Genomic DNA, 23,562 nt, shown 5'->3' with positions numbered 1-23,562 from the left:
TTTTTGGAATGCAGACATCTGCTCACTACGATCTGAAGTAAGACCACTGATTCATTTTGCATAGGTCAAGTACAGTAAAAGCCATCAGCTGGTAACATCTTTTATTAATGGGCCAGATGTGAACCAGCAACCTAAAGCTCAAGACTCTAGCCTGTTACCAAGTCCATGAACAATCCAATCTCTTTGTTATGTTTGTCAAGGAAAAACAATACAGTCTAGGTCCAGATAGATCATTTTCATTGCAACAACTCTTCATGGTGAAATGGAATATGTTCTTAATCTAGATGGAACAGAGAACTATCTAGAAGGCTAGGGAGGGAGGAAGGTGAATTATGTGAACTATAGTCCCATTGGGCTATGGATCAGGCGCTATGATAGTTCTAAAAATGTTATCCCTCGTTCAATGAGTGGCACATACCATAAGTAATAGCATAAGGGATCCTGTGGTTGGGGTCTGTTTACCCGACTGTCACTGCCTTGCTGTGTGATCTTGAACAAATAAAATACACTCTGTGATTCAGTTTGCTCTTCTGTAAAATAGGTATAACAATGCCTATCACTCAAGGGTGCTGAGAGCATTAATTATTGTTTGGAGTTTGCTTTGGATGAAAACTACTATAAAGGTGCACATTGTGATTATATTCCATGATTGTGGTGTACTCTAGAGGGAGTGTCCGATGAAGTGCGCTGTAGCTCATGAAAGCTTATGTTCAAATATATTTGTTAGTCTCTAAGGTGCCACAAGTACTCCTTTTCTTTTTGCGAATACAGACTAACACGGCTGTTACTCTGAAAACAGCATAGATGGCATCTATCCCCTTGCCTTTCTTAGGGAGTATCTACCTGGGGGATTTAATCCACAGCCTTTTATGTACGTCAGGTAACTTGCAGTATGCAAATCATACCAATTGTGTGCCCACAGTACGCCTGTTCTGTTTTCAGTTTGCATTGTGTGAACACATGGTTGTGGCGAACTTAGGGTGTAGCTTTCTCGGAAAGTATCTTGTTATACCATGCTTTTTATGTAGGCAATTTATTTTTGAGGCCAGTATGTTCAATATCCTCTTAAAATCTTTGCATAGGCTTTTCAATTTAATTATATTCTTGGTATTTGGGTGAATTAAAAGGTAGGGGTGTCATGCATATAACCAGACCCCTTTTGTATTTGTTTATAGATTTTAGCACTGTGCATACACACACAAAACATTTTTTTCTACTTAGGATTAACCTATCCCTCTCTTATTTTTAGGTTTGACTTCTTTTTCCACCTTCCTCTGGAGGGTCATAATTTGAGTCTTTTGGTTTCAGGTAGTTTGTTTGCTGAGCTTTATGGTATGTCCTTTATCTGTGGCTCTTTTGTGCTGCCATTTATGGGCAGTTCTCTCCTTCCTCTATTAGTTAGGTAATTTGCATCAATACAGATGCTTTCTGACTTGCTTTTGGATCCAAAGCCATCAGCAGCTCAGAGACTCTGTCTTAAAAGGGACACAATCATCTTTCACCAGAGTTTTGATTTCTTTCCACTTTCAACTCCTGCTTCCAAAACACACAGTGATTTGAAAAAGAAAACACAACCTATGGTGGCTCTTTTTAGGAGCCCTAATAGGATTTTAATTAAGTACAGTAGCATGTTTTGTTTGCATTTTTTTTACCCCTTTTACTGCACATGTCCTGGGGGAAAATGCACATTCCTTTAATAATTTAACTTCTATAACATTAGCCATATACATTTTTACATAAGGTGTAACTGTTTCTTTTGTGCTCACAGAATTTTCATGTATGCTTATTAAAGTGACATTTTGATTACTCAGAACCTTATGGCTCAGTTTTCCTAATGTTGCTTTTTTTATTTTGTGCCACTTACCCCTGCTGTTGTTCCGGAGGGGCACTATTTTCTTTTTAAATTTCTTATTCTTTTACTACAGCTCTTATCTGCTATTTTGTTACCAAAAAAACAAATCCAGTATCTCTTCCCATTCTCCTGGGTTTGAGTGCCCTGCTGCAGACACGGCTTTGGTCTTTAAAAAGATATTGAACTTTATAAAGCATTGAGGTACCTTAAGGGTTAAATACTAAATACCAAAGCCAAATAACACTAGTTAGCTGTGTCTGGCAAAAAGTGTCAGCTCTCTCTGTGCTTCTTCAACTTAACCTTTAAATGTATTGTAAATAGTTTTTAGCGTTGATAGTTTTTAGTATTTAGCACAGTTAGTATAGCTTAGTTAGCCCGTCCTCGAGAGGCCAGGATGCATATCAACCTACCAGAGCTAAGAATGATATATCTAAGCAATGCATTCCTTCCACTCATTTGATCCTGTCAGACCCAAATAGTGTCAGGCAACCTGATGACTACATAAACAAACAGGGTTGGGGGAGCAAAATCCCTTCCTCTCTGTGTAGAAGCAATCAACTTATGGAACTGGTGCATCAGGAGCCACATAACTTTTTCGGCAGCATATCTACCAAGTGTGTAGAATTCCCTGGCAGACAGTGTCAGCAGGCACTTCTCCACAGACCAACAGTGGGAGATGCACAATTCCATTCTGAACGAGATCTTCACCCAGTGGGGAATGCCATTCTGGGACCCATTCGCCTCCCAAACAGATAAGAAATTTCCCCTGTACTGCTCCAGAGCAACTCTGCACCAGGACTCTAAGGGTGCTGCCCTTCTTCTACCTTGTAAAGACCACCTGAGGTATGCCTTTCCTCCAGCCCCACTGATACCACAAAAGAATTGCTATAACAAAGCTTGAATCATTCTCATCATGCCCAGCTGGCCCCAGTAATTTTTGTTTTCTGATCTTCTGAGGATATCAGCCCATCCTCCTATTCACTTCCATTCCTTTCTGTAGCTGCTGACTCAAGAAACTGGTGTGACAAGACACCGCAACCCAGGCCCTCTTCATCTCATGGTTTGGTATTTAGATGGATGTCAGATCTAGTGCATTTATGTTCAGTGGCTGTTCAGTCTATTCGCAATCAAAGCAGAAAGATTTCCATAAGAAAATGCTATGTGGTTATCTGGAAATATTTCTCTACCTGGACGCAGCAGAAACAATTATCCCCAGAATCTGCAGGAACTCCTATTAGTTAGACTACCTACTCACTCTCAAGACGTCGGGCCTTTCCGTTAGCTTGTTACAGGTGCTTCTTGCTGCAGTCAGAGCCTTTCATCCGCTATACTATTTTTACTCACCCAACAATAACCAGATTCCTGAAGAGGCTCATTAGAACTTTCTATTGGTGGCGAAACCAGCACCACAGTGCGACCTTAATCTTGTTCTTTCAATACTTCCCAGACCTTCCTTTGAATCACTGACTGCCAGCTCCATGTCCTACTATGATGGGGTCCCTGGGGTGTAGCCTGGGACTGTTGTGCCCCCCCTTAACACTCCAGCCTGGGCTGTCTCTCACAATGCTTTGCTAGTGACAAGCAGCAAACCCCTCCAGGCCCTGTTACCACTTAGCCCAACAGCATGTGGAGCCCCACACCCAGCTAGATGGCATGAATGCTCCCATAGCCACTCGTGAATCACACAGAGAAAGGCACCAGCCAAATCCCCCCAGTTTCAAGCACTGTACCTCAGGAATATACCGTCTTGCACTGCTCAAGATGGGCAGTGAAGATTTATTAATTGGTTCACCACTTCATCAATGGAAAGTGGATATATACCAGCCTTTGCAAACCTGAGCAGTTTTGCCACACACTTCATACATACTCACTAGTAAAGATAAACAGTAAAACGAATTTATTGACTACAAAAAATAGATTTTAAGTGATTATAAGTGATAGGCAAAAAGTCAGTTAGTTACCAAAATAAAATAGCACGCAGTCTAAGCTCTCAACCTATTAAACTAGGCAACATCTAGGATAAGCAGTTTTTCCCACCCCACTGGATATTGCAGAACTTAATATACAGGTTTTGTCCCTTAAATTTGGACCAGTCTGCTCTGCTGGAGTCTTCATTCCTTTATGAGTGTCCTTGTTGCTTGCAGCATAGGTAGTGGCAGGAGCAAAGGTCTCCTGTGTTCTGTTTTATACCCTCAGACCCATGTGCTTGGAGAACACAAGTCCAGGCATGTCTGGTGGGCATTGCTGAGTCTCCAGGCAAGGTTGAGCAGTTCCCCTGGTGTGGCCTTAGGCAGGTGAGTCATTGAATTGTAGCTCCCTTGCTGGACATCATCCCTTGTTGATGTGGTGTTTGACACCCTGCCCAGGCACTGGTTACTTTCCTTGCTGTTGTCTCTGGGGAGCTAATATCTGGCTGATTCCCCAACTTATAGCATGTTTTATTGACAACCATAAAACACAATCACATAACTTCATATGCACGAAAGATACACATATTTAGGTAGAACAGTAGCTTTCAGCTGATCATAATCTTTTCCCTGATACCTCACATGGCATGCTTTATATGCAAAATCACAATTATATACAGATGAGGAATATGGAGGTTACAGGGCACTCCCCCAAGGTTTAGAATGTCACACCTATCTCTTCATGAAAGTTTCTTGCTTAGTCGCCATCACATCAGCCAAAAGGGTAAGCAAACTGGCAGATGCACCATATACCACATTTCATAACGAAAGGGGGTCTCCCTTCACTTTTATCCAAAATTAATCCCTAAAATAATTTCTGAGTTTCACATGAACCAACCTATTCACTCACTGGTATTCTTTCCAAAATCTCGTACTTCTGATGAGGAGAGAAAACGTCACTCTTTTGCAATGTCTGACAGGCTTTGGTGTTCTATTTGCAGAGAACAAAACCAATTAGGAAAATACCTAGACTGTTGTCGCGTTAGCAGAGCTGTCAAAAGGACAAGCGTTTTCTGCTCAGAAACTCTTGTGGATCTTTGGCTGCATTATTCTTTGTTAGCAACTGGTGCTTATTCCTCCCCAGATGGGATAAGAGCCCACTCCACTAGAGCACAGGCTACTTCTGTGGCATCTCTACTGAAAATATGTAGGGCAAGTACAAAACATTATGCATTAGTCCAGACCTCTTCTGCAGATGCAACTGTGGGAACGGTAGTATTACAGACATCTACACCCTCATCCTCATCCCCTTCTCTTGTTTGACTACTGCTTACCAATCTCCCACATGTGGAATACACATAGGGACCAGCACTCGAAGAAGAAATGAAGTTACTTACCTGTACTGCAAAAAGAAAAGGAGTACTTGTGGCACCTTAGTGACGAACAAATTTATTTGAGCATAAGCTTTCGTGTGCTACAGCTCTTTGAGCTATGTGGACCCTATCTGTACTCCATCCCCTGTGCAGATCATGGCTGGATTTGGGGTAAGAAGAGGAATTGGAGAGCATCAGTCCACATTTCCATTTATACCCTCTGTTTGGAGCCTGAGGAGAACAACAGTGTGTGGACCAACAGACACTACTAGCTAGAAATCTCCCATCTCAGGTGCACGGTGCTCATGAGACGGGAGATTTCTAGCAAATTCCTGGATCAGTTACACAGTATTCAGCAAAAAGAAAAGGAGTACTTGTGGCACCTTAGAGACTAACCAATTTATTTGAGCATAAGCGTCATTTATGGGCCTGCGAAAACAGTGGATTGGTGGGAGAGGATTGTTTTACAGACTTGGGATGATCAGCAGTGGTGAGAGAATTTCAGGATGGAGAAGGCAAACTTCTTTGAGATCTGTGCAAAGGTGACCCCAAAGCTGCAGCGACAGTATACCAACTTGTGATGCCCCGTGCCCATGGAGAAGCAACTCCCATTGCCATCTGGAAACTGGGGTACAGAAAATTCACGGATTTTGTCAGAAGTTCCACAAATTGAGGATTTATTGCCCAAGTCAATTCCATTCCTTAACTAATATCCTCCAAGTTCTTACTAAGCAAGAGTGATGTTATTTGAATAGCGAGACTATAACTTCAGAGGTTTTAAAGCTGCAGGCAGACAGCTTTGGAATGAAATGCTGACTCTTTAATAATGTTACGGTAGCATTGTGGGATATTCATTTCTTGCCAATAACTTAATTAATATCAAAACAAAGCAGTAACTAAAGCTATAGCTATAAATTATTCGCTTACAAGATTTATTTTTTGCCATAAGTAGGAACTTTTTGTTTTTTAAAGAGCAGCAGGCACGCAGAGGCTAAATTAACTCCAGCCATGTGAGTTACATGGGTGGAATGTTGTAATTTGCTGACCCATTGCCGGATCTCCTATTATTTTCCACAAGATTGCTGAATGGATTGGGTTACGAAGCTATTGTTTTCACTCAGAACAGTGTCTGCATTGATTTGAGTTTGGGGTGTGTTAATGGTAACATAAAAGGGGGTCTCACAACACCCTGCCCAAGATTTATCTTACAAAATCATTAAGAAAAAATTGTTGCTACGTCATGTTGCTTAGAAAGACATCAGGAGTGGTGCTTTGTTTTAACCAGAGCTGAGAAGTGAGGGGCAGTATGCAAGTTTCCCAGCCCTCTGTATCCATAGCAAGGAACTAAGCTTTCATTCTTCTCATTTTTCTGATGAAAAATATTACCCAAGGAGGTGGCATTCCAGGACAAGTGAGGAACTCCTCTGAGCTGTGCAACCTGTTGATGTGGTTCCATCTACTGCCTAATAGTGTGAGAGCTGGAATGCATAGTCACTAAAAGGATAGAGAGAAAAAATACTGATAGGCTGAGCTGCTGAACTGGAACATTAGATTGTAGTTAATTCATTAAGATGGGGAGCCATGTGCAGAGTGCAAAGTGAAAACGATAAGCTCTAATCTAAAGAAAAAACAAAACAAAGGTAGAGTTACGGTGGTGTTCAGAGGGATGAAACACATCCATCTAACTATGTAAATGTTTTGATAGACGCAGAAGACTGTTTAAGGTAGGTGTCAGTTACTTAAAGGTAATCAGAATACAGAGAAATACATTGTTAGTGCATTGCTCAATTAATTAGGGCATTAATTGGAAACACAATTTAAATGATATCACAACAAAATATTCTGCTCCAATTTCTGTGAATGGCTTCTTTTCTTCATTTCTTTTTTTCTTTTCTTCATTTCTTGCTTTGACAGCATTTCTTAATCACTGTGGCAATAAAATACCAGGCTAAAGTGAAAGAAATGGAAAACATTTCATGATTGGCCATTGCGAACCATACAGTATCTATGTTGTATTCTAGCTGACAATGTATCATTTCATGTACCACTGTATTTTACCTGATGGTTTTACCTACAAGGTGGTAGTCTTGACCGTGAACATTGGTAATTAGTTCAGGTACCAGATATGAATTTGGTTGATTAAATCTGAATAAAACACTCAAAACATGACCCTCCAACAGTCATCACGGAAAAGTGCTTGCATCCTTGTCACAAATAGAGATCTTTCACATCAAAATGGACACACTTTCAAACTGAGCCTTAGGTGATAGGTTTGATGCCTTCACAGACCTCAGCCTTTTGGACATAAAGTTTGGCAAATCTTATGGCCAAAGTTTGTTCACCCCTTTGGAATGCCATTGACCTTCTCTGTTTCCAGCTGGCTTCCCTTGTTTACCCTATCCTCCCTGCCCTGGGGCTTATTTAAATTGCAGTTGAGTTGGGAAATAAAGAGGGTTCAGGTGTGTGGCTGTGTCAGGGCCAGAGTATGGGTGGCTTGGCTTAGGGGCTAGAGTTGGGCATGGGCCGAGGGTCCAGGAGCCAATTACCAGCAATAAGGCCAGGTTGTAATGCCAGGAGAACAGAATCGAGAGCCAAACTGGAGGGCAGGGACCAAAAGTAAGGATCAAAAACAACTCATGCCTCCCCATGCTGGGGGGGGGCACAATCTAAAGGGGAGGAAACGAGATCACCCATGTGTTTTCTCTGCCCAGTAAACACCCCCTGCCCTGCGCCAAGCCTGGGTCCGCTGCTCTCTCCCTACCCCACATTACCTGTGGAGAAAGAGGTGGTTAGGGACTATTTAGAAAAGCTGGACGTGCACAAGTCCATGGGGCCGGACGAGTTGCATCCGAGAGTGCTAAAGGAATTGGCGGCTGTGATTGCAGAGCCATTGGCCATTATCTTTGAAAACTCGTGGCGAACGGGGGAAGTCCCAGATGACTGGAAAAAGGCTAATGTAGTGCCAATCTTTAAAAAAGGGAAGAAGGAGGATCCTGGGAACTACAGGCCAGTCAGCCTCACCTCAGTCCCCGGAAAAATCATGGAGCAGGTCCTCAAAGAATCAATCCTGAAGCACTTAGAGGAGAGGAAAGTGATCAGGAACAGTCAGCATGGATTCACCAAGGGAAGGTCATGCCTGACTAATCTAATCGCCTTCTATGATGAGATTACTGGTTCTGTGGATGAAGGGAAAGCAGTGGATGTATTGTTTCTTGACTTTAGCAAAGCTTTTGACATGGTCTCCCACAGTATTCTTGTCAGCAAGTTAAAGAAGTATGGGCTGGATGAATGCACTATAAGGTGGGTAGAAAGTTGGCTAGATTGTCGGGCTCAACGGGTAGTGATCAATGGCTCCATGTCTAGTTGGCAGCTGGTGTCAAGTGGAGTGCCCCAAGAGTCAGTCCTGGGGCCGGTTTTATTCAATATCTTCATAAATGATCTGGAGGATGGTGTGGATTGCACTCTCAGCAAATTTGCGGATGATACTAAACTGGGAGGAGTGGTAGATACGCTGGAGGGCAGGGATAGGATACAGAGGGACCTAGACAAATTGGAGGATTGGCCCAAAAGAAATCTGATGAGGTTCAATAAGGATAAGTGCAGGGTCCTGCACTTAGGACGGAAGAACCCAATGCACCGCTACAGACTAGGGACCGAATGGCTAGGCAGCAGTTCTGCGGAAAAGGACCTAGGGGTGACAGTGGATGAGAAGCTGGATATGAGTCAGCAGTGTGCCCTTGTTGCCAAGAAGGCCAATGGCTTTTTGGGATGTATAAGTAGGGGCATAGCCAGCAGATCGATGGACGTGATCGTTCCCCTCTCTTCGGCATTGGTGAGGCCTCATCTGGAGTACTGTGTCCAGTTTTGGGCCCCACACTACAAGAAGGATGTGGAGAAATTGGAGAGAGTCCAGCGAGGGGCAACAAAAATGATTAGGGGTCTGGAACACATGACTTATGAGGAGAGGCTGAGGGAACTGGGATTGTTTAGTCTGCAGAAGAGAAGAATGAGGGGGGATTTGATAGCTGCTTTCAACTACCTGAGAGGTGGTTCCAGAGAGGATAGTTCTAGACTATTCTCAGTGGTAGAAAAGGACAGGACAAGGAGTAATGGTCTCAAGTTGGAGTGGGGGAGGTTTAGGTTGGATATTAGGAAAAACTTTTTCACTAGGAGGGTGGTGAAACACTGGAATGCGTTACATAGGGAGGTGGTAGAATCTCCTTCCTTAGAAGTTTTTAAGGTCAGGCTTGACAAAGCCCTGGCTGGGATGATTGGGGATCGGTCCTGCTTTGAGCAGGGGGTTGGACTAGATGACCTCCTGAGGTCCCTTCCAACCCTGATATTCTATGATTCTATACCTGCAGGGTGGGGACCTGTTTCCTTCTCTTCCTGCACCTCCCCCCGGCATGTTTGGCCACTCTCCCTGGCAGCTGGCAGGGAGCGGGGAGCCACTTCTGTCTGAGAGCCTGGCTGGGAGGCAGCGGCAGCCTGCTTTCTGCTTGGGCTTGGGGACAGGGGCTGAGCGAACTGAGGGAGTGGAGGGCGGGAGCCAGGAGACAGTTATCAAGAGTCAGGTCAAGCCAGAATACTGGGAGGTCAGGATCAGAAGGCAGAAACAGGTAAACACTGGACCAGCAGTGGGTGGCAGGATGAAGCCCGTTGTACAGGCAAATGCCTGTTCTTCTTCAAGAGCTTGCTCATGTCCATTCCACATTAGGTGTGCGTGTGCCGCATGCTCCATTGCAGGGCCTGATAGATTCAAGCTTATCAAAGTCTAAGGTCAGGTTTTCTAAGGAGGCAGAGCATAGAAGGTGTAGCCTAGAGGCTGGGGAGAGGGGCGTGAAGGTAGCGTTAAGCTACCTTTTCCCTTCCCAAATTCTGGGCTGCTCTATGGGCCAGTGTGGCCCCTGGTATAAGTTAAAACAGTACTGAAAGGATTCTGCAGCCGAGAATTGCCTGCACTCCAACTATTCACCCTACTACTCCGAGCATGGCCCTATGCCTGAGGCTGCAGCGTGGGAGGCATAGGGCTCTGTATACCAGCTCTGAGCTGCCCCTGCATTAGGGAAATTCCCTGTGACTGCTCTGCCATCTTTATGATGGAAGGGCATAGAGGGGCAGTAGCAGGGGCTTCAATCCCTAATCTTCGAGTTATGGTTTTCTCCCAACCCCTAAAACCAAACTCCAAGTAAATCCATCCCTAGAATCCAGTAGGGTTTTCACAGCCCCAGGCACAAACTGCTTTTCATGCTTTAGAACAGAAACAGCCTATGGGCCAAATTCTGCCCTGGTGGGGCAACTCCAGTGACTTCACTGGATATGCTTGTGCATACACTGAGGCTGAATTTGGCTTCATTTTCATAGGGACCTCTTAAGAAAGTCCTCTTGTAGCTATGGGTACTCAGCCCCCCTGAAAAGCAGGCCACATACTTAGGTGCTTAAACGTGAATTGAGGTGTCTAACTTTAAACACTCAAGTTTTAAAATTTGAGCTGTATCTCCCCTGCCGTTTTGCATCACTCTGCCCTATCTCCATTGATTGCTAAGCCACACAGCATGTTGTAATAATGGCAGTCAACAGGAGCCAGCGGCCTGCAGCTATTGAAACATTAAATACAGACGCTGAGAAATATTCAAGGTCATTATTGTGGTTTCCATGGCATTATGACATTTTTAGAGAATGTCTTCTTCACGCTCCAGGACGCAGCCATTTTCCTCTTTTACATAATAATGACGAAAATGTCATCAATATTGAGACAGAATAATAGTATACTGGAAAGTACAGGAAACAGGATGTTTCAAGTACTCATTTGCTTACAGACTGTTTCTGGCAGCTTCATTTAAACATTAGAACACCTACCAACTGTAGTTGGTATTAATTGCTGAGGATAGTATGTAATGATTCTCCGAAGCAAAAGTGCTTCATTGTAATTAATTGTAATTCACTGTGCTGCCTCTATTTGAGACACCATAGACCTTAGACCTGTTATTTGTTTGCACCCAAATAATTTTCAGTCTGTGAAATATCAAAGTTCTCACTGAAGCAGATCAACTCCTGGGGGGAAAAGCTGCACATACTTTGTACATACAAGGGCTTTGGTTTGATCCAACTGGATTGAAACCCTTTTGTGTTCATGAATTTCCAAAACTTTGAAACTGGTCTGCATAATTCAGGCAAATACATATGTTCGACATTGAATATGTGTATTCAACCCACTGGTGACTTGGGTGATCAGTTTCAAATCATGAATGCCAAATACCAAGGTAGGAGACTTTGTGAACACTTCAGAAACAGACATTTCTTCACTTGTGAGATTTGTCAAATACTTTTGAATACAGAATAGATTAACAAATTATGGGACTGTGTCATATGCGCTTTGTAAAGCCAAAAGTCACTGTATTTGGTGAACACAATATATTCAGAAAACAATATGTACCAGTGTAATGTTTTTTCTCTTTACCTTGTACTTAACACTTACAGATAAAAATACTACAGATACCATAGCAACCACTGTATCATGCTGCTTTTAGGACAGAGAAGCACACACATACCACATTATGATATTATTGTTGTTTAAAATAGATGGGGTTCAGCTTTTGAGGCCAGCATATTTTCAGTAACTACCCAGCCCTACAATGTACATAGGTCCCCAACTCTTCAAAGCACTCAAGCATATGCTTAACTATAAGCACATGAATAAACACACCCCTGTTCAGCAGAGTACTTAATCAAGTACTTCCATACGCATCCGATGAAGTGAGCTGTAGCTCACGAAAGCTTATGCGCAAATAAATTGGTTAGTCTCTAAGGTGCCACAAGTACTCCTTTTCTTTTTGCGAATACAGACTAACACGGCTGTTACTCTGATACTTGCATACTGTTGACTTCAATGAAACTTATGCATGTCCTTAAAGGTAACCACATTGCTGAATACTGATGGGATTGTTCAGGTGCGTAATGTTAAGTGAATGCTTAAGTACTTTGACAACTTGGGGCCTCAACTCAGATCCACAAGGGCACTTAGGTGTTGCAATGCCAAGCGTTGCATCACCTAACTTTTAGGTGCCTAGAATATCACAGTAACAACACTGCCTTAAATGCAAGGAAATAGTTGTCCCATAATCCCTAGTTTGGTTGATAAGGAACAACTGGCATTAAATATCTGAGACAGCCCTTAATACCTAGCACATAGTTGCTAGGCAACCCCCCATGCTAGAGTGACTTGTCTGAACAGCATCATGCCAGGTTGGCCAAGTATCCATAGACCTGTTGGGCTGATGTTGGAAGCTGTGCTAGAACGCCCAAAGCCACAAAGTCTTTTTGGGTGGGTCTGGCATAAAGCCCCACTTCTCCTTTCCTAAGATGTAGAGACGTTTATTTTTCATTTTATTCGTTGATAAGTAATTAACCTTTATTTATTACACTTCAGATAGGTTCAGTGCTATTTTTATTTCAGTTTGTAAACACTGTATTGATATACAGTTTGGACTGGAATTTTACAGTATCTAAGCTCCTGGAAATAGGGAGTTTACAATGGGAATACTGCCACAGGCTTAAGGCCTAAAATTACTCCTCGTGGAGTCTAAAGCAGAATTTATGTTGACTTCAATGGGAACAGGACTGGACCTACGGGGCCTGATCCTGAGAGGTACTGGGCACAGTCCGCTCCCACTGACATGAGTTCTGTATGACTGAACTACTGCATGAAATGCTGTGAGACAAGTCCAGGGCTATGATTGGGATAAAAACTCTGTGATCATGTGGACATGGTGGAATTACTGCAGAATGTGTTAAGTTGTAATCTTTCATTTGAAGAGTCTCCAGATCTGCTTAGGATGCAATTGTGAAGTTTACATGTGTCAGCACTATATATTGCTTTAATGCTGACAGATGTCTTTAGATATTATCTTTCTTTCTTCGCCAGGTAACATAATACCCTCTGAGGAAGTGAGCTGTAGCTCACGAAAGCTTATGCTCTAATAAATTGGTTAGTCTCTAAGGTGCCACAAGTACTCCTTTTCTTTTTTTGATAATACCCTTAAATGCTGTTGTTTGGTTGCGGGGGGGGGGGGGTGCCTTTCCACAATACAATTGTTTTAGTGTTTAATTACACGGTGCACACATAAAGAAGAAAGGTTTTAATATTAATACTTGATCTGTGAGTGTTTATGCTATTAACAAAAGTCAACTGTACTTTGTGGTTTAGGGCTAATGAAAAGAATTTTTGGAGCTCATTTGTATTTGCTTTCTGTAAAAAGATTTATACCTCTGTGCCCTGGAGATTGATTTAACAACAGGTTTAAACATAAAATCACTATAATCATCAATTGTGTGCAGTGCTAACATGATGTTTTCTGATCTCTGCAATATTATAGTGTTACTGAAACACAGTTAACCTGCTCCCTTTGCATTCTGTTGAATTAAATTGGCCTGTGAAAATTTGCGTGTTGATCTATATTTTCTGTAAATACAAATCTAATTTTGAATAATTTTTCTCCCAGAAATGTTATTGCTGCCTCCTTTTAGGCTTCTAAGTAAGCAGAACACAATTCCAAATGTCTCATCAGACACTGTTAAATATTTTTATAGCCTCACAATATAGAACATTAGCCTGTGCTTCCAAATGCTTACTAGCGTCAGCACTCTGAAAATGGAAAGTGCTGTATGAATGCCATGTCCTAGTAGCTGTAACTGGGAAAATTAATTTAGCCTTTCTAACAGTATCATAGAATCATAGAATAACAGAGTTGGAAGGGACCTCTGGAGGCCATCTAGTCCAACCCCCTGCCCAGAGCAGGACCAATCCCAACTAAATCATCCCAGCCAGGGCTTGTCAAGCCTGACCTTAAAAACTTCTAAGGAAGGGGATTCCGCCACTTCCCTAGGTAACGCATTCCAGTGTTTCACCACCCTCCTAGTGAAAAAGTTTTTCCTAATATCCAACCTAAACCTCCCCCACTGCAACTTGAGACCATTACTCCTTGTCCTGTCATCTGCTATCACTGAGAATAGTCTAGATCCATCCTCTTTGGATCCACCTTTCAGGTAGTTAAAAGCAGCTATCAAATCCCCCCTCATTCTTCTCTTCCGTAGACTAAACAATCCCAGTTCCCTCAGCCTCTCCTCATAACTCATGTGTTCCAGTCCCCTAATCATTTTTGTTGCCCTTCGCTGGACTCTCTCCAATTTCTCCACATCCTTCTTGTAGTGTGGGGCCCAAAATTGGACACAGTACTCCAGATGAGGCCTCACCAATGTCGAATAGAGGGGAACGATCACGTCCGTCGATCTGCTGGCAATGCCCCTACTTATACACCCCAAAACGCCATTGGCCTTCTTGGCAACAAGGGCACACTGTTGACTCAGATATCCTGAATAATGGTCAGAGATATGGAATATTGCTTGCTCTGCATCTGTCCACCTATCTCTTTTATCTTGAAAAAAAGAAAAAATACAATCTTAATTTCTGAGTTTTTGTCTCTAGTTTTACATTCCTGTGTTTTTTTTACATGAAGAAATCCTCAGCAACCTCATTTCTGGGGAGAGAAGATTTTGACAGGTGTGTTGGGTGGGTAGGCAGAATGGTGGTGAGAGACTGGTGTGTTTGTGAATGTGACAAGGGGGTTGAGTGTCCCTGACTGACTGAGATCAGGCTGCTTTGGTCAGGGGAGAGGTGACTGGTGTTTCTCATAGCAGGCCATGTGGGCTGTGTTTTAACACTCAAAATTTTAAATGTGATTCTAGTAGAAACAGTAATTGATTTAGTCAGTAGGTGTGCTAACAGCATTACACATCACCTATAACAATGATAGTGCTTGGAGTGAACAGGCTAGGGAGCGCTTTGACAAAGGGTGAGAAAGTGAGTGGCAAAGAAGAGTGAAAAGAAGGAGATGGGGAGTAAGATGAGAGAAAGAAGACAAGAGAGGGAGGTCAAAGACAACAGGGGAGGAAGAGAAAATCAGAGCATAGAAGACAATATGTATCCTGTACCCAGAGACAACACTGCTCTCTAGTTGAGAGAAACCACTTTCAGGAATTATTAAGGCACCAAGAAGTAGCAGAAATGACAGGACAGATGTTGACTCGTGTGACCTGTGGAAAAAATTGGAGCATGTCCCGTACCTATGGTGAATGGTGTCTATTGATACCTAATACCAACTTTCCGTTATATGTTTGCATAGTGTGTAACACCATGGGGCTAGGACCTCTAGGTATGACCACAATACAAAGAAATCATCATCATCAAATGTTTCCCCCTCTTTCTTCAATGTTGTCCCCTTGTTCTTGTTATCAGTGGTCTCAGCTCCACTTCAACAATTGTGGCTAAAAGAACCCTGCACTGGGGAGAGACTGTGATGGCTTATGACAAATGTTGACTTTTAATAACGCCTGTTGTGCAGCAGACTGTTTTCATGAGCATTTTCAGTGAACACAGCTGGGCACACCACTTACAAGTTCCTTACATTTAAATTGATGATGAATATCTATCTACACACTTACAACCTCAAGCTTCACAGTTGCTCAGGAAGATAACTGGATTTACAAGCAGGGTATTCTAAAGGAAAAACAACAAACAATGCTGTCCTGATTTACAATCTGTAGGACTCATAATATTCAAGCAAGTGCATAAGGGATTTGCTAGTCCTGAGTTCTCAAATCCTTTATGGAACTGTACATCTGCCTTAGCTAGGGAAGGAAAAATCCCCAGAGTTTTACCAAAAGAAAATTCTGCTTATAATAGTATTACATATTCCTCTGTACACTACTCACTGTAAACAGTGTGAACTGCCAAATTAATTTGAAGGGTAAAATCCTGCCCTTTTGTAGTTATACACAAGAATCTTTGAGTTTTAATTTCCTAAAGTGAGTTGGGGGGAAAATGTCTGAAATTGCACAGTATTTTCTCTTTTGGGGTATCAGGATTTACCACTGCTCAAGACCATTTGGGAGGGATTTAGGTTGGGGCTCGTTTTACTACAAAAGCCAAGTTAGGCTCTGGGAAAGAACATATTTTGAACTGGAAAGCTATTGAAAGAGTAGGCAGTCCCCGCAAAGTACCAGAGATATTCTGGGTGGAGACCATGAATCCTCAGGCACCCTGCGGTTAGAAAGCTGCACACTGCTACCAAAGTTGTCCACAAGGAGGGATGAAGGAGGGGAAAAATGCAGAGCTTTCTTGTGCCTTCAGCAGGACAGAAGTTTTACTGTAAGATCTTAGTCACCATCCAGGAGACAAGCTAAGGGCTAAATTTGGGGGCATCCCCTATGCATGGGGAAGTGAGGAAGGTGCAGGGATCTTCTTTCTCAAGATAGCTATTTGGGGTAAGCTACAACACAGATCTTGGGTTCCCTTGACTACTGGATCAAGTAGCATGCCCAGTGGCACTTCATGACTCCAAGGGAATGTGGCCAGTCATACTGGCGGTGTTGCCAGGTCTGTGTTACCCTATTCTCCTGCTGGCATGTGGCAACAAGCATACTGTAGGACCAGGACGTACTGCAACAGCAAGGGCCATTGCTCAGTGCGCTCCTTCTCTCAGAACCTTTCCACTCAACGTATCTGCTTGCACTTCCCTCATCAGCACACCTCCACATGTGAAACATGAATCTGTCAATGTGCCGGCCTCATCCGCTGGAAGTTCGTCGTGTATCCCTGTGATGCAGTTAATTATTTTTTCAGAACAACACTGGATCCAAATAATCAAATCAATTTGTTCTTTTGAAGACTAAACCCTTGTGTTGAACACCAGTATTGCCAGTGGGGGAAATAATTAGACCGGTGTCACTAAACTTTCATTGTTGTTCAAAGGCTGCTGACTTTGCTACAGGCTGGGTTCTTCATTTCAACAGATGAAAAGACGTGTTCCTCTTTACTGCTGGCAACTGCACACCTGGAGGTTTGGCTGGGAACATGCTCTGAAGAGTCACTTTGAATGGATTATTTCATGGACATTTAGATCTTGTTACTGCCATGCTCTTAGATGAAATTAAACAGTTTGGTGTAACTATTAATCATTTCAATTATTTTTATAATTCCTACTCCAAGGCAGCTTTGTATTTTTAGCTGTCTTAGTCATATCATATGGCCAAGATTTTCAGAGCAAAGTCTAAGTCAGTGAAAGAAACAACTTACTGGGAAAAGCTTATTAGCCTGTAAGGCAGAAGTATTTTCACAGTGATCACTCAGTCATTTTGCTGCTTCCGATTGACTGCCTTTATTGAAGGGGTAGCCAGCATCCCCTGGGCAAAGTCCTACAGAAAAGGACAGAAAAAAATCTGTCCTGTCTGAAGTTTGGAACTAGCAACAAAAATATAGGAAGAACCCTCTTCCAAGAATCAAGGATGTTTAATGAGCTAAATCTTTACCTAAGCAAGTCCTCCAACAGCGTAATTCTGAGAACAAAGGCAAATCTCCTACTGAAGTAGTGATGTAAATCTTGAAGTCTTTATCAGGGCCAGAGCTCCCTCCGCACCACAGGCTCCTGGGGATGGTGGTCAAGGCCATGCCTCCAGCCCCCTCTAGTGTGATGTGTGCACAGGGTGCAGTTTCTGTGCTCCACCAAACACAGTGCCTGTGATTGTCTTGCAGGGGACATACAGGGCGGGGAGACTCTTTGTATCCTTGTGTCCCATGCTGCTGTGTAAGGGCTAGGGAAAATCTGATTCTATGTCCCTGCAGCTTGCGTCTTGAGATGCTGGAACAGAGGCATGCGGCAAGAAAAGCAACTCCCAATAGGTCTAAGAAGGTGCAAGTTAAAATCCTACCTTGACATATGCTTTAAACTTATACCATCCATTAGTCCCACAACATGTAAATTAACCCCCTTAACACTGCCTTGTATCTTTGGAGTGACCTGTAATTTCCTGTACACCATTTTACTCTCACCTCTAAATCTGGCCCAGTGCTTGTTATTCCAGTGGTCTCTGAGCACTTGGTTGTAGGTGTATCAGCCTGGATTTTAACACAATGCATATACATATATAGCAAGGCGACTACTGTGTTTGGGCAAGTGGCTGAGTTACAGTGGCTGTGGAAATTTCCTCCTTTTTGTTCATGTAATCCCCATCCCCCACCTTAATTTTGTGGTCATGTATTATTTAATTTTATGGGCCAAATTTTGTTTTCATTTATAGCAGTGAAAATCAGTGGACCAACTCTGGATTTACAGAGGCATTCAGTGAGCACCATCAGGCCCAATATTCAGGACAGTTTGTCAGACCAAGTTCAGCCTTGTTGTAAGCAATGCAATGCCGTAAAAGTCAGTGGCGTTATATCAAGGTTGAATTTGAGTCATTCAGTGTAAGTCTGGTACAAAACTTAACACGGTTAGGTCTGTACTATTAGCTGTGCTAACATAGCTACAGCAACATGAGCTCTTCTGTCCCAACTTTGACCCTTTTCCTTTCTGGTGGCAGATTTAGCCATGTACAAAATTATTTCCATGTGAGCTTTTTTTAATTGGAGAACTGGTTTTTGCATTTGCAGATTGCAATAAGGTAATGCTGCCCTCTTCATACCTTTCTGATCCAGAATGTTACAGAATTGTAAGACAGCTGAGACCAATTCTGATTTAACCATCTCGTGGACAATGCAAGAGTCCAACTGTTTTGTTGGACAGAGTGAAAGACATAACTGCAAAATTAAACATGAAAGTGAGCACATGTGCCCTGCAAATATTTTCTGTTATTTTGAATTTACAATCATTAATTTTCTTCTCCGATTTCTCTCCATTTATGTAGTGCAAGAGAGACATAGATTTTAAACTTCTCAACAGCAGTGTTCTTGTCGTACCTATGGCGTGTGTATTGGCTCAAAAGTGCTTCGCTCGCTCCTTATACCCAATTTCTTTCATGTAATCATTTTCCCCAGAGGGCTGTTTTTGAGATTATTTGAAATATTAGGAAATAAGTACAATTTATACTGCTGTAACAGCTTTCATCTGAGGGTACCCAAGCCTTTTGCAAAAATGGGTATTATTCTCCCCATTTTACAGGTGGAGAAATTGAAGCACAATTGGGTTAAAAGCACTTTTGGAAATGCCACTAACTGTGTTCGAGACACCTAAATATCTTTAAAAAATCTGGCTCTAAGTGACTTGCCTAAAGTTATGCAGTAAGTCACTGGCAGAGTTGTCTCCTCATGTCCAGTCCCTTACTGTCACCATTAAGCATTGTGCCTCCATACACCGCATTATGGAAGAGTGATGTGAAAATGTGACTGTTGGTACGGTTTACTGGCAGGAACGGGGATAACTGTGATTTACGCCCCTCCCCCCCCCAGTAACCTTTTCTGAGCAGCAAACTAATTCACTGGACTCGTGTTTATAATTTGAATATTGAATGAAGCTAGGCTCTTTCTGCTTGCAAACTATCTGTGCTCAGCTTAGTTTTATTGAAGTCATTCAAAATTATTAGCCGAGTCATTTCTACACATAGTTTTGTGTGTCTGTAGACTGTTAGTGAGAAGTTCTTTGTGAGTAGCTGATATCTGAACTGTTTGGTTTGTATTTATAGGAAACACGAGACATGCTATTGCTTCTATTCCCTGCTCAGATGATCATAATTCTTAGAATCAGCTTTCTGGTCTGCAAACTCACTGCTTATGAATTCAAAATTCACCTTCCTTGATATGTTCTAATATTCCTTAACATTTTCATTATCCTTGAACATTCCAGTGAGTAATCTCATTCATTAGAAAATTCATGGAAACCAAATACAGAGGAGACACAAACACAGGCCAACAGTGAATTCCATTATTCATTCCAGATATGATTTGGGAGAAAATGTATTGATACACGGGCCCAACACTCTTTGTGCCAGTGTAATCTTTTATAACCCTTTGTTCATCATTATGGCATGTTCTTACATATTCAGAGTCAACTCTGTTTTTCTTATCAAGCGCTTTTGTTTCTTGCTTTTGTTTCTGTCAAAACAGGATGTTGACATGCTGGCAGGTGAAGAGAAAGCCTGGAAAGAAATCAAAGATGCTGTAACTAAAGTGGGAGACCCAAGGTCACAAGAAGGTATCCTTTCAGTGACAGTCAATGGCAAATTAATCTTCCTTGCTTTTACTAACAATCCATAGTGCCCACCTTGTAAGTTTTTGCACCCCGTTTGGGGTAGAAAACATTTTTTATTTAATCTTCCCTTTTTTCTTTTTTTTTTAACATACTCTGCATTCATTTGAATTGTAAACCAAATAATATTTTAATTGTACCAATGATTATGTCATTTTAGGGTTCTTAGCCTATACTCTCATCATGGCAGGGACTGTCTACCTCTTGGTACAGCACTTACATGGCCTTGATCCTAAGCAGAGCCTCTAGGCACTACCCTAATATAATCCATGAGTCATTATAATACTCAAAACAATTGTTAAGCCAAAACTTAATGAGACTGCCTGGTACTAATAAATCATGCTAAGGCATAATGGCAGCCTTGTAAGCATTTAAAGACCATCAAAATGACCAAGAAACGTTGCGTAGGAGAAACAAAGATTTTTGTAGCTAACGATAGGCATATTGGTCTGTATTCCTCCTTGCACTTACTCCGTTTATTTCAGTGGAGTTACACCGGCCATGAATTTGGCTCATGAACTGTGGCAGGATGACTTGCTGTTTTCTGGCATCTTGGTACAGCTCTAGAGCTACATAGGTCAGAATCTCTGAGCGCTCCATTTTGGCCTTGCAAAAAAAGTTGTTTGTTTAGAGATGTCCTAGGCTGGAAAAGAGCAGATCAGTTTTGTACCATTTTTTTCCAGAGAAGCTGACCTCCATTTGCCAAAACATAGGATTTTCTTCTAATCAGAGAAACCAATTTATTAGCACAAAGAACGGTCACTAAGTTTTTTGATCTAACACTGGGCACAGTTCTGGCACGTTTGCTCACATAGTACCTTGATTTCAGTGGGATTACTTATCTAATAAGGTACAAATCAGTGTAAATTAGAGTGGGTTCTTAGTCTTCCTTTGGCTTGAGGGAAATGGAAGACCGCATAGTCATTGTGACTTGAGCCTAAGTTACAATGACTTGAGCCTAAGTTACAACTGGAACAGCTAATTTCTCCATAGCATTCGAACTGCTGACTGCAGGTTTTCTAGCTTGTGATTATGTACCTTACCAGCCAGAATTTGGCCTCAAGAGGTTTGGAATATTACACTTTTCATATTAGATGCTACAGAATGTATGAAACAATATCTTGAGACATGAAAACATCTTGAGTGATGCTGAACATCAGCTAAGATGTTGAACTCTCTGGAGTGTCAATGCTTTATGCTTACTACAAACATTTTATCAAGTGAAAATAATCTTGCTTTCTCCTGTTCATCGATCCTTAATCAGCCATAAAGAATAGCCTGAGAGAGAAAGATTCAGGGTATGTCTTCACTAGCAACGTTAAAGCGCTCCTGCGGCAGCACGTTGACGTGGCTGTGTAGTCGCGGCACCAGCGCTGGGAGAGAGCTTTCCCGGCGCTGTAAAAAACCATCCCCACGAGGGGAGTAGCTCCCGGTGCTGGTGCACTGTCTACACTGCCACGTTACAGCACTGAAACTTGCAGCGCTCAGGGGGGTGTTTTTTCACCCCCCTGAGCGAGAAAGTTGCTGCGCTGTAAAGTGGCAGTGTAGACAAGGCCTAAGGTACATATCTGAAATGACTGTATACGGCCTTTAAAAGAGTTTTTATAAAGGAGTCTATAATTCTATGTTAAATTAATATCATTATTATTATTATACTAATCTTTTCTCAACAGGCGTAGTGTAAGAATTCTTGTCAAATTACTGTTTGCTATACCTGTTTTATAGTTACTCTTTTTAATTAACATTTCAATATAGTTCCTGAATTGTGTGTGAGAAATCAATATTCATAAACCACATCATTGTTGGCAAATAAAATAATGATAAATTTCTTCCCTAATAAAATGCTTTCCATCTAAGGGTCTCAAAACACATAACAAACAATTAATTTAACCTCACAGTAACTGTGCCTTATAGTGAGTATTATTGATCCTGATTCAGCAAAGCACTTAGGCATGTTGTTAAATTTAAGTACATGAGTGTTCCCATGGTCAGGTAAAACTCATTCCCTCACCCTGGGAGTACTCATGGCATGCTTGAGTGCTTTGCTGGATTGGGGCCTGTGCTACTTTTCAGCATTGGCATGAGTGTGGACCTATGACCCCCGTGACCTGATTTTAGGGGAGTTTGTTTTGCAAGATTAAACTATACATTATGTGCTAAGCAATGCTAAAATGATTTAAATAGTAAAAATGGAAGCCATTAAAGCTGTTACGACAGTAGGGAAACATAAAATGTATACATATTAATATTTAAAGTAGGCTTTATGCAATAGGTTTGAGGCCTGTAGACCTGAAGGTTAGCATGAATGCTTGACATTCATAAGATTTAGAAATATATAGCTTTTGATAAGTAAACCAACAGAAGAACAAAAGGAAGTTTAAAATAGTAGATTTGGGGGATTATAAGTATATGTAATCAGGGAGCTAAGTGCACTGATGTATCAAGACCAATGGGAAGCGTATTGACTAAAGTATTTTGTGTAAGCAGCTCGAACCCTAATTATGGTTCCCTGGAATCCCACACATGGACAGGGCTTGAGTCTTGATCAAACATTGTCCCAGATATGCATGGGTGTAAGGGAAAAGGTGTATAAAAATGGTGTTTGCTTGACCCTAGTTGAGCACATGGGGGTTGACAAGAAGATGCAAGCTGGACTGTCACCTCCCCTCATAATGTACTCCACTGACTACTTTCTTCTGTATTTGTTTTCAGAGGTCTCTAGGAGTTTGTGAATGTGATAACACTACAGCTCTTTATGTTGTATGTTTCTTTTTCTGGAACTGCATTAATACTTTGGCTTATTTGGGTTTTAAATTAAGTCTTCAAGTCTATATTTATGTTACTCACCAACCTCACTTATTATAAAAGCTTTATGTCTCCACCTGAGTAAAGAACCTGTCATTAGTGACGTGCAATTTGCCCTCTGAATTAATCAAAGGCTACATGAGGTTAAATAAATTGTGAAGCACTTTGAGATTCTTGGATGGAAAGTGCTATATAAGTGCACAGTATTATTATTTCATTTGCCAGGGCATATATTAGTATATATGACCTCAGTGGGATTGCTCACATGCTAAAGCTAAGAATATGCCTAAGTGCTTTACTGGATCAAGGCCATAGTATCCATTTTACAGATGAGAAAGCTGAAAACTAGGTCTGATTCTCTTTTTGCTTTTACATGGGCTTTACGCTAGTGTAAGTCCATTAACTCTCAAGGAGTTATTTGTGATTTACACCAGTGTAAGTGAAAGGAAAATAGGTTAAGTAACTTTAATACATGGTGAAGATCAGAGTGGTTTGCAATAGTGAATGCCTCATTCATTTGAATGTGAACCCCAATTCACTTTTCTTCT

General features: G+C 41.8%; 1 protein-coding gene across 9 annotated transcripts in view; it reads left to right on the top strand.

Moving 5' to 3' along the window:
* SMYD3 (SET and MYND domain containing 3) overlaps positions 1 to 23,562 on the top strand; it is a 658,827-nt gene that overhangs the window by 570,442 nt on the left and 64,823 nt on the right. For all 9 annotated transcript variants that reach the window (XM_073338294.2, XM_073338292.2, XM_073338291.2 and 6 more), the window contains one exon: positions 20,068 to 20,155. In XM_073338294.2, the coding sequence (XP_073194395.1) occupies positions 20,068 to 20,155 (88 nt within the window). The remainder of the gene's footprint in view (positions 1 to 20,067; positions 20,156 to 23,562) is intronic.

Source organism: Lepidochelys kempii, chromosome 3, assembly GCF_965140285.1.
Source record: "Lepidochelys kempii isolate rLepKem1 chromosome 3, rLepKem1.hap1, whole genome shotgun sequence".
Lineage (NCBI taxonomy): Eukaryota > Metazoa > Chordata > Testudines > Cheloniidae > Lepidochelys > Lepidochelys kempii.
This window is presented reverse-complemented; position numbering and strand designations above follow the sequence as displayed.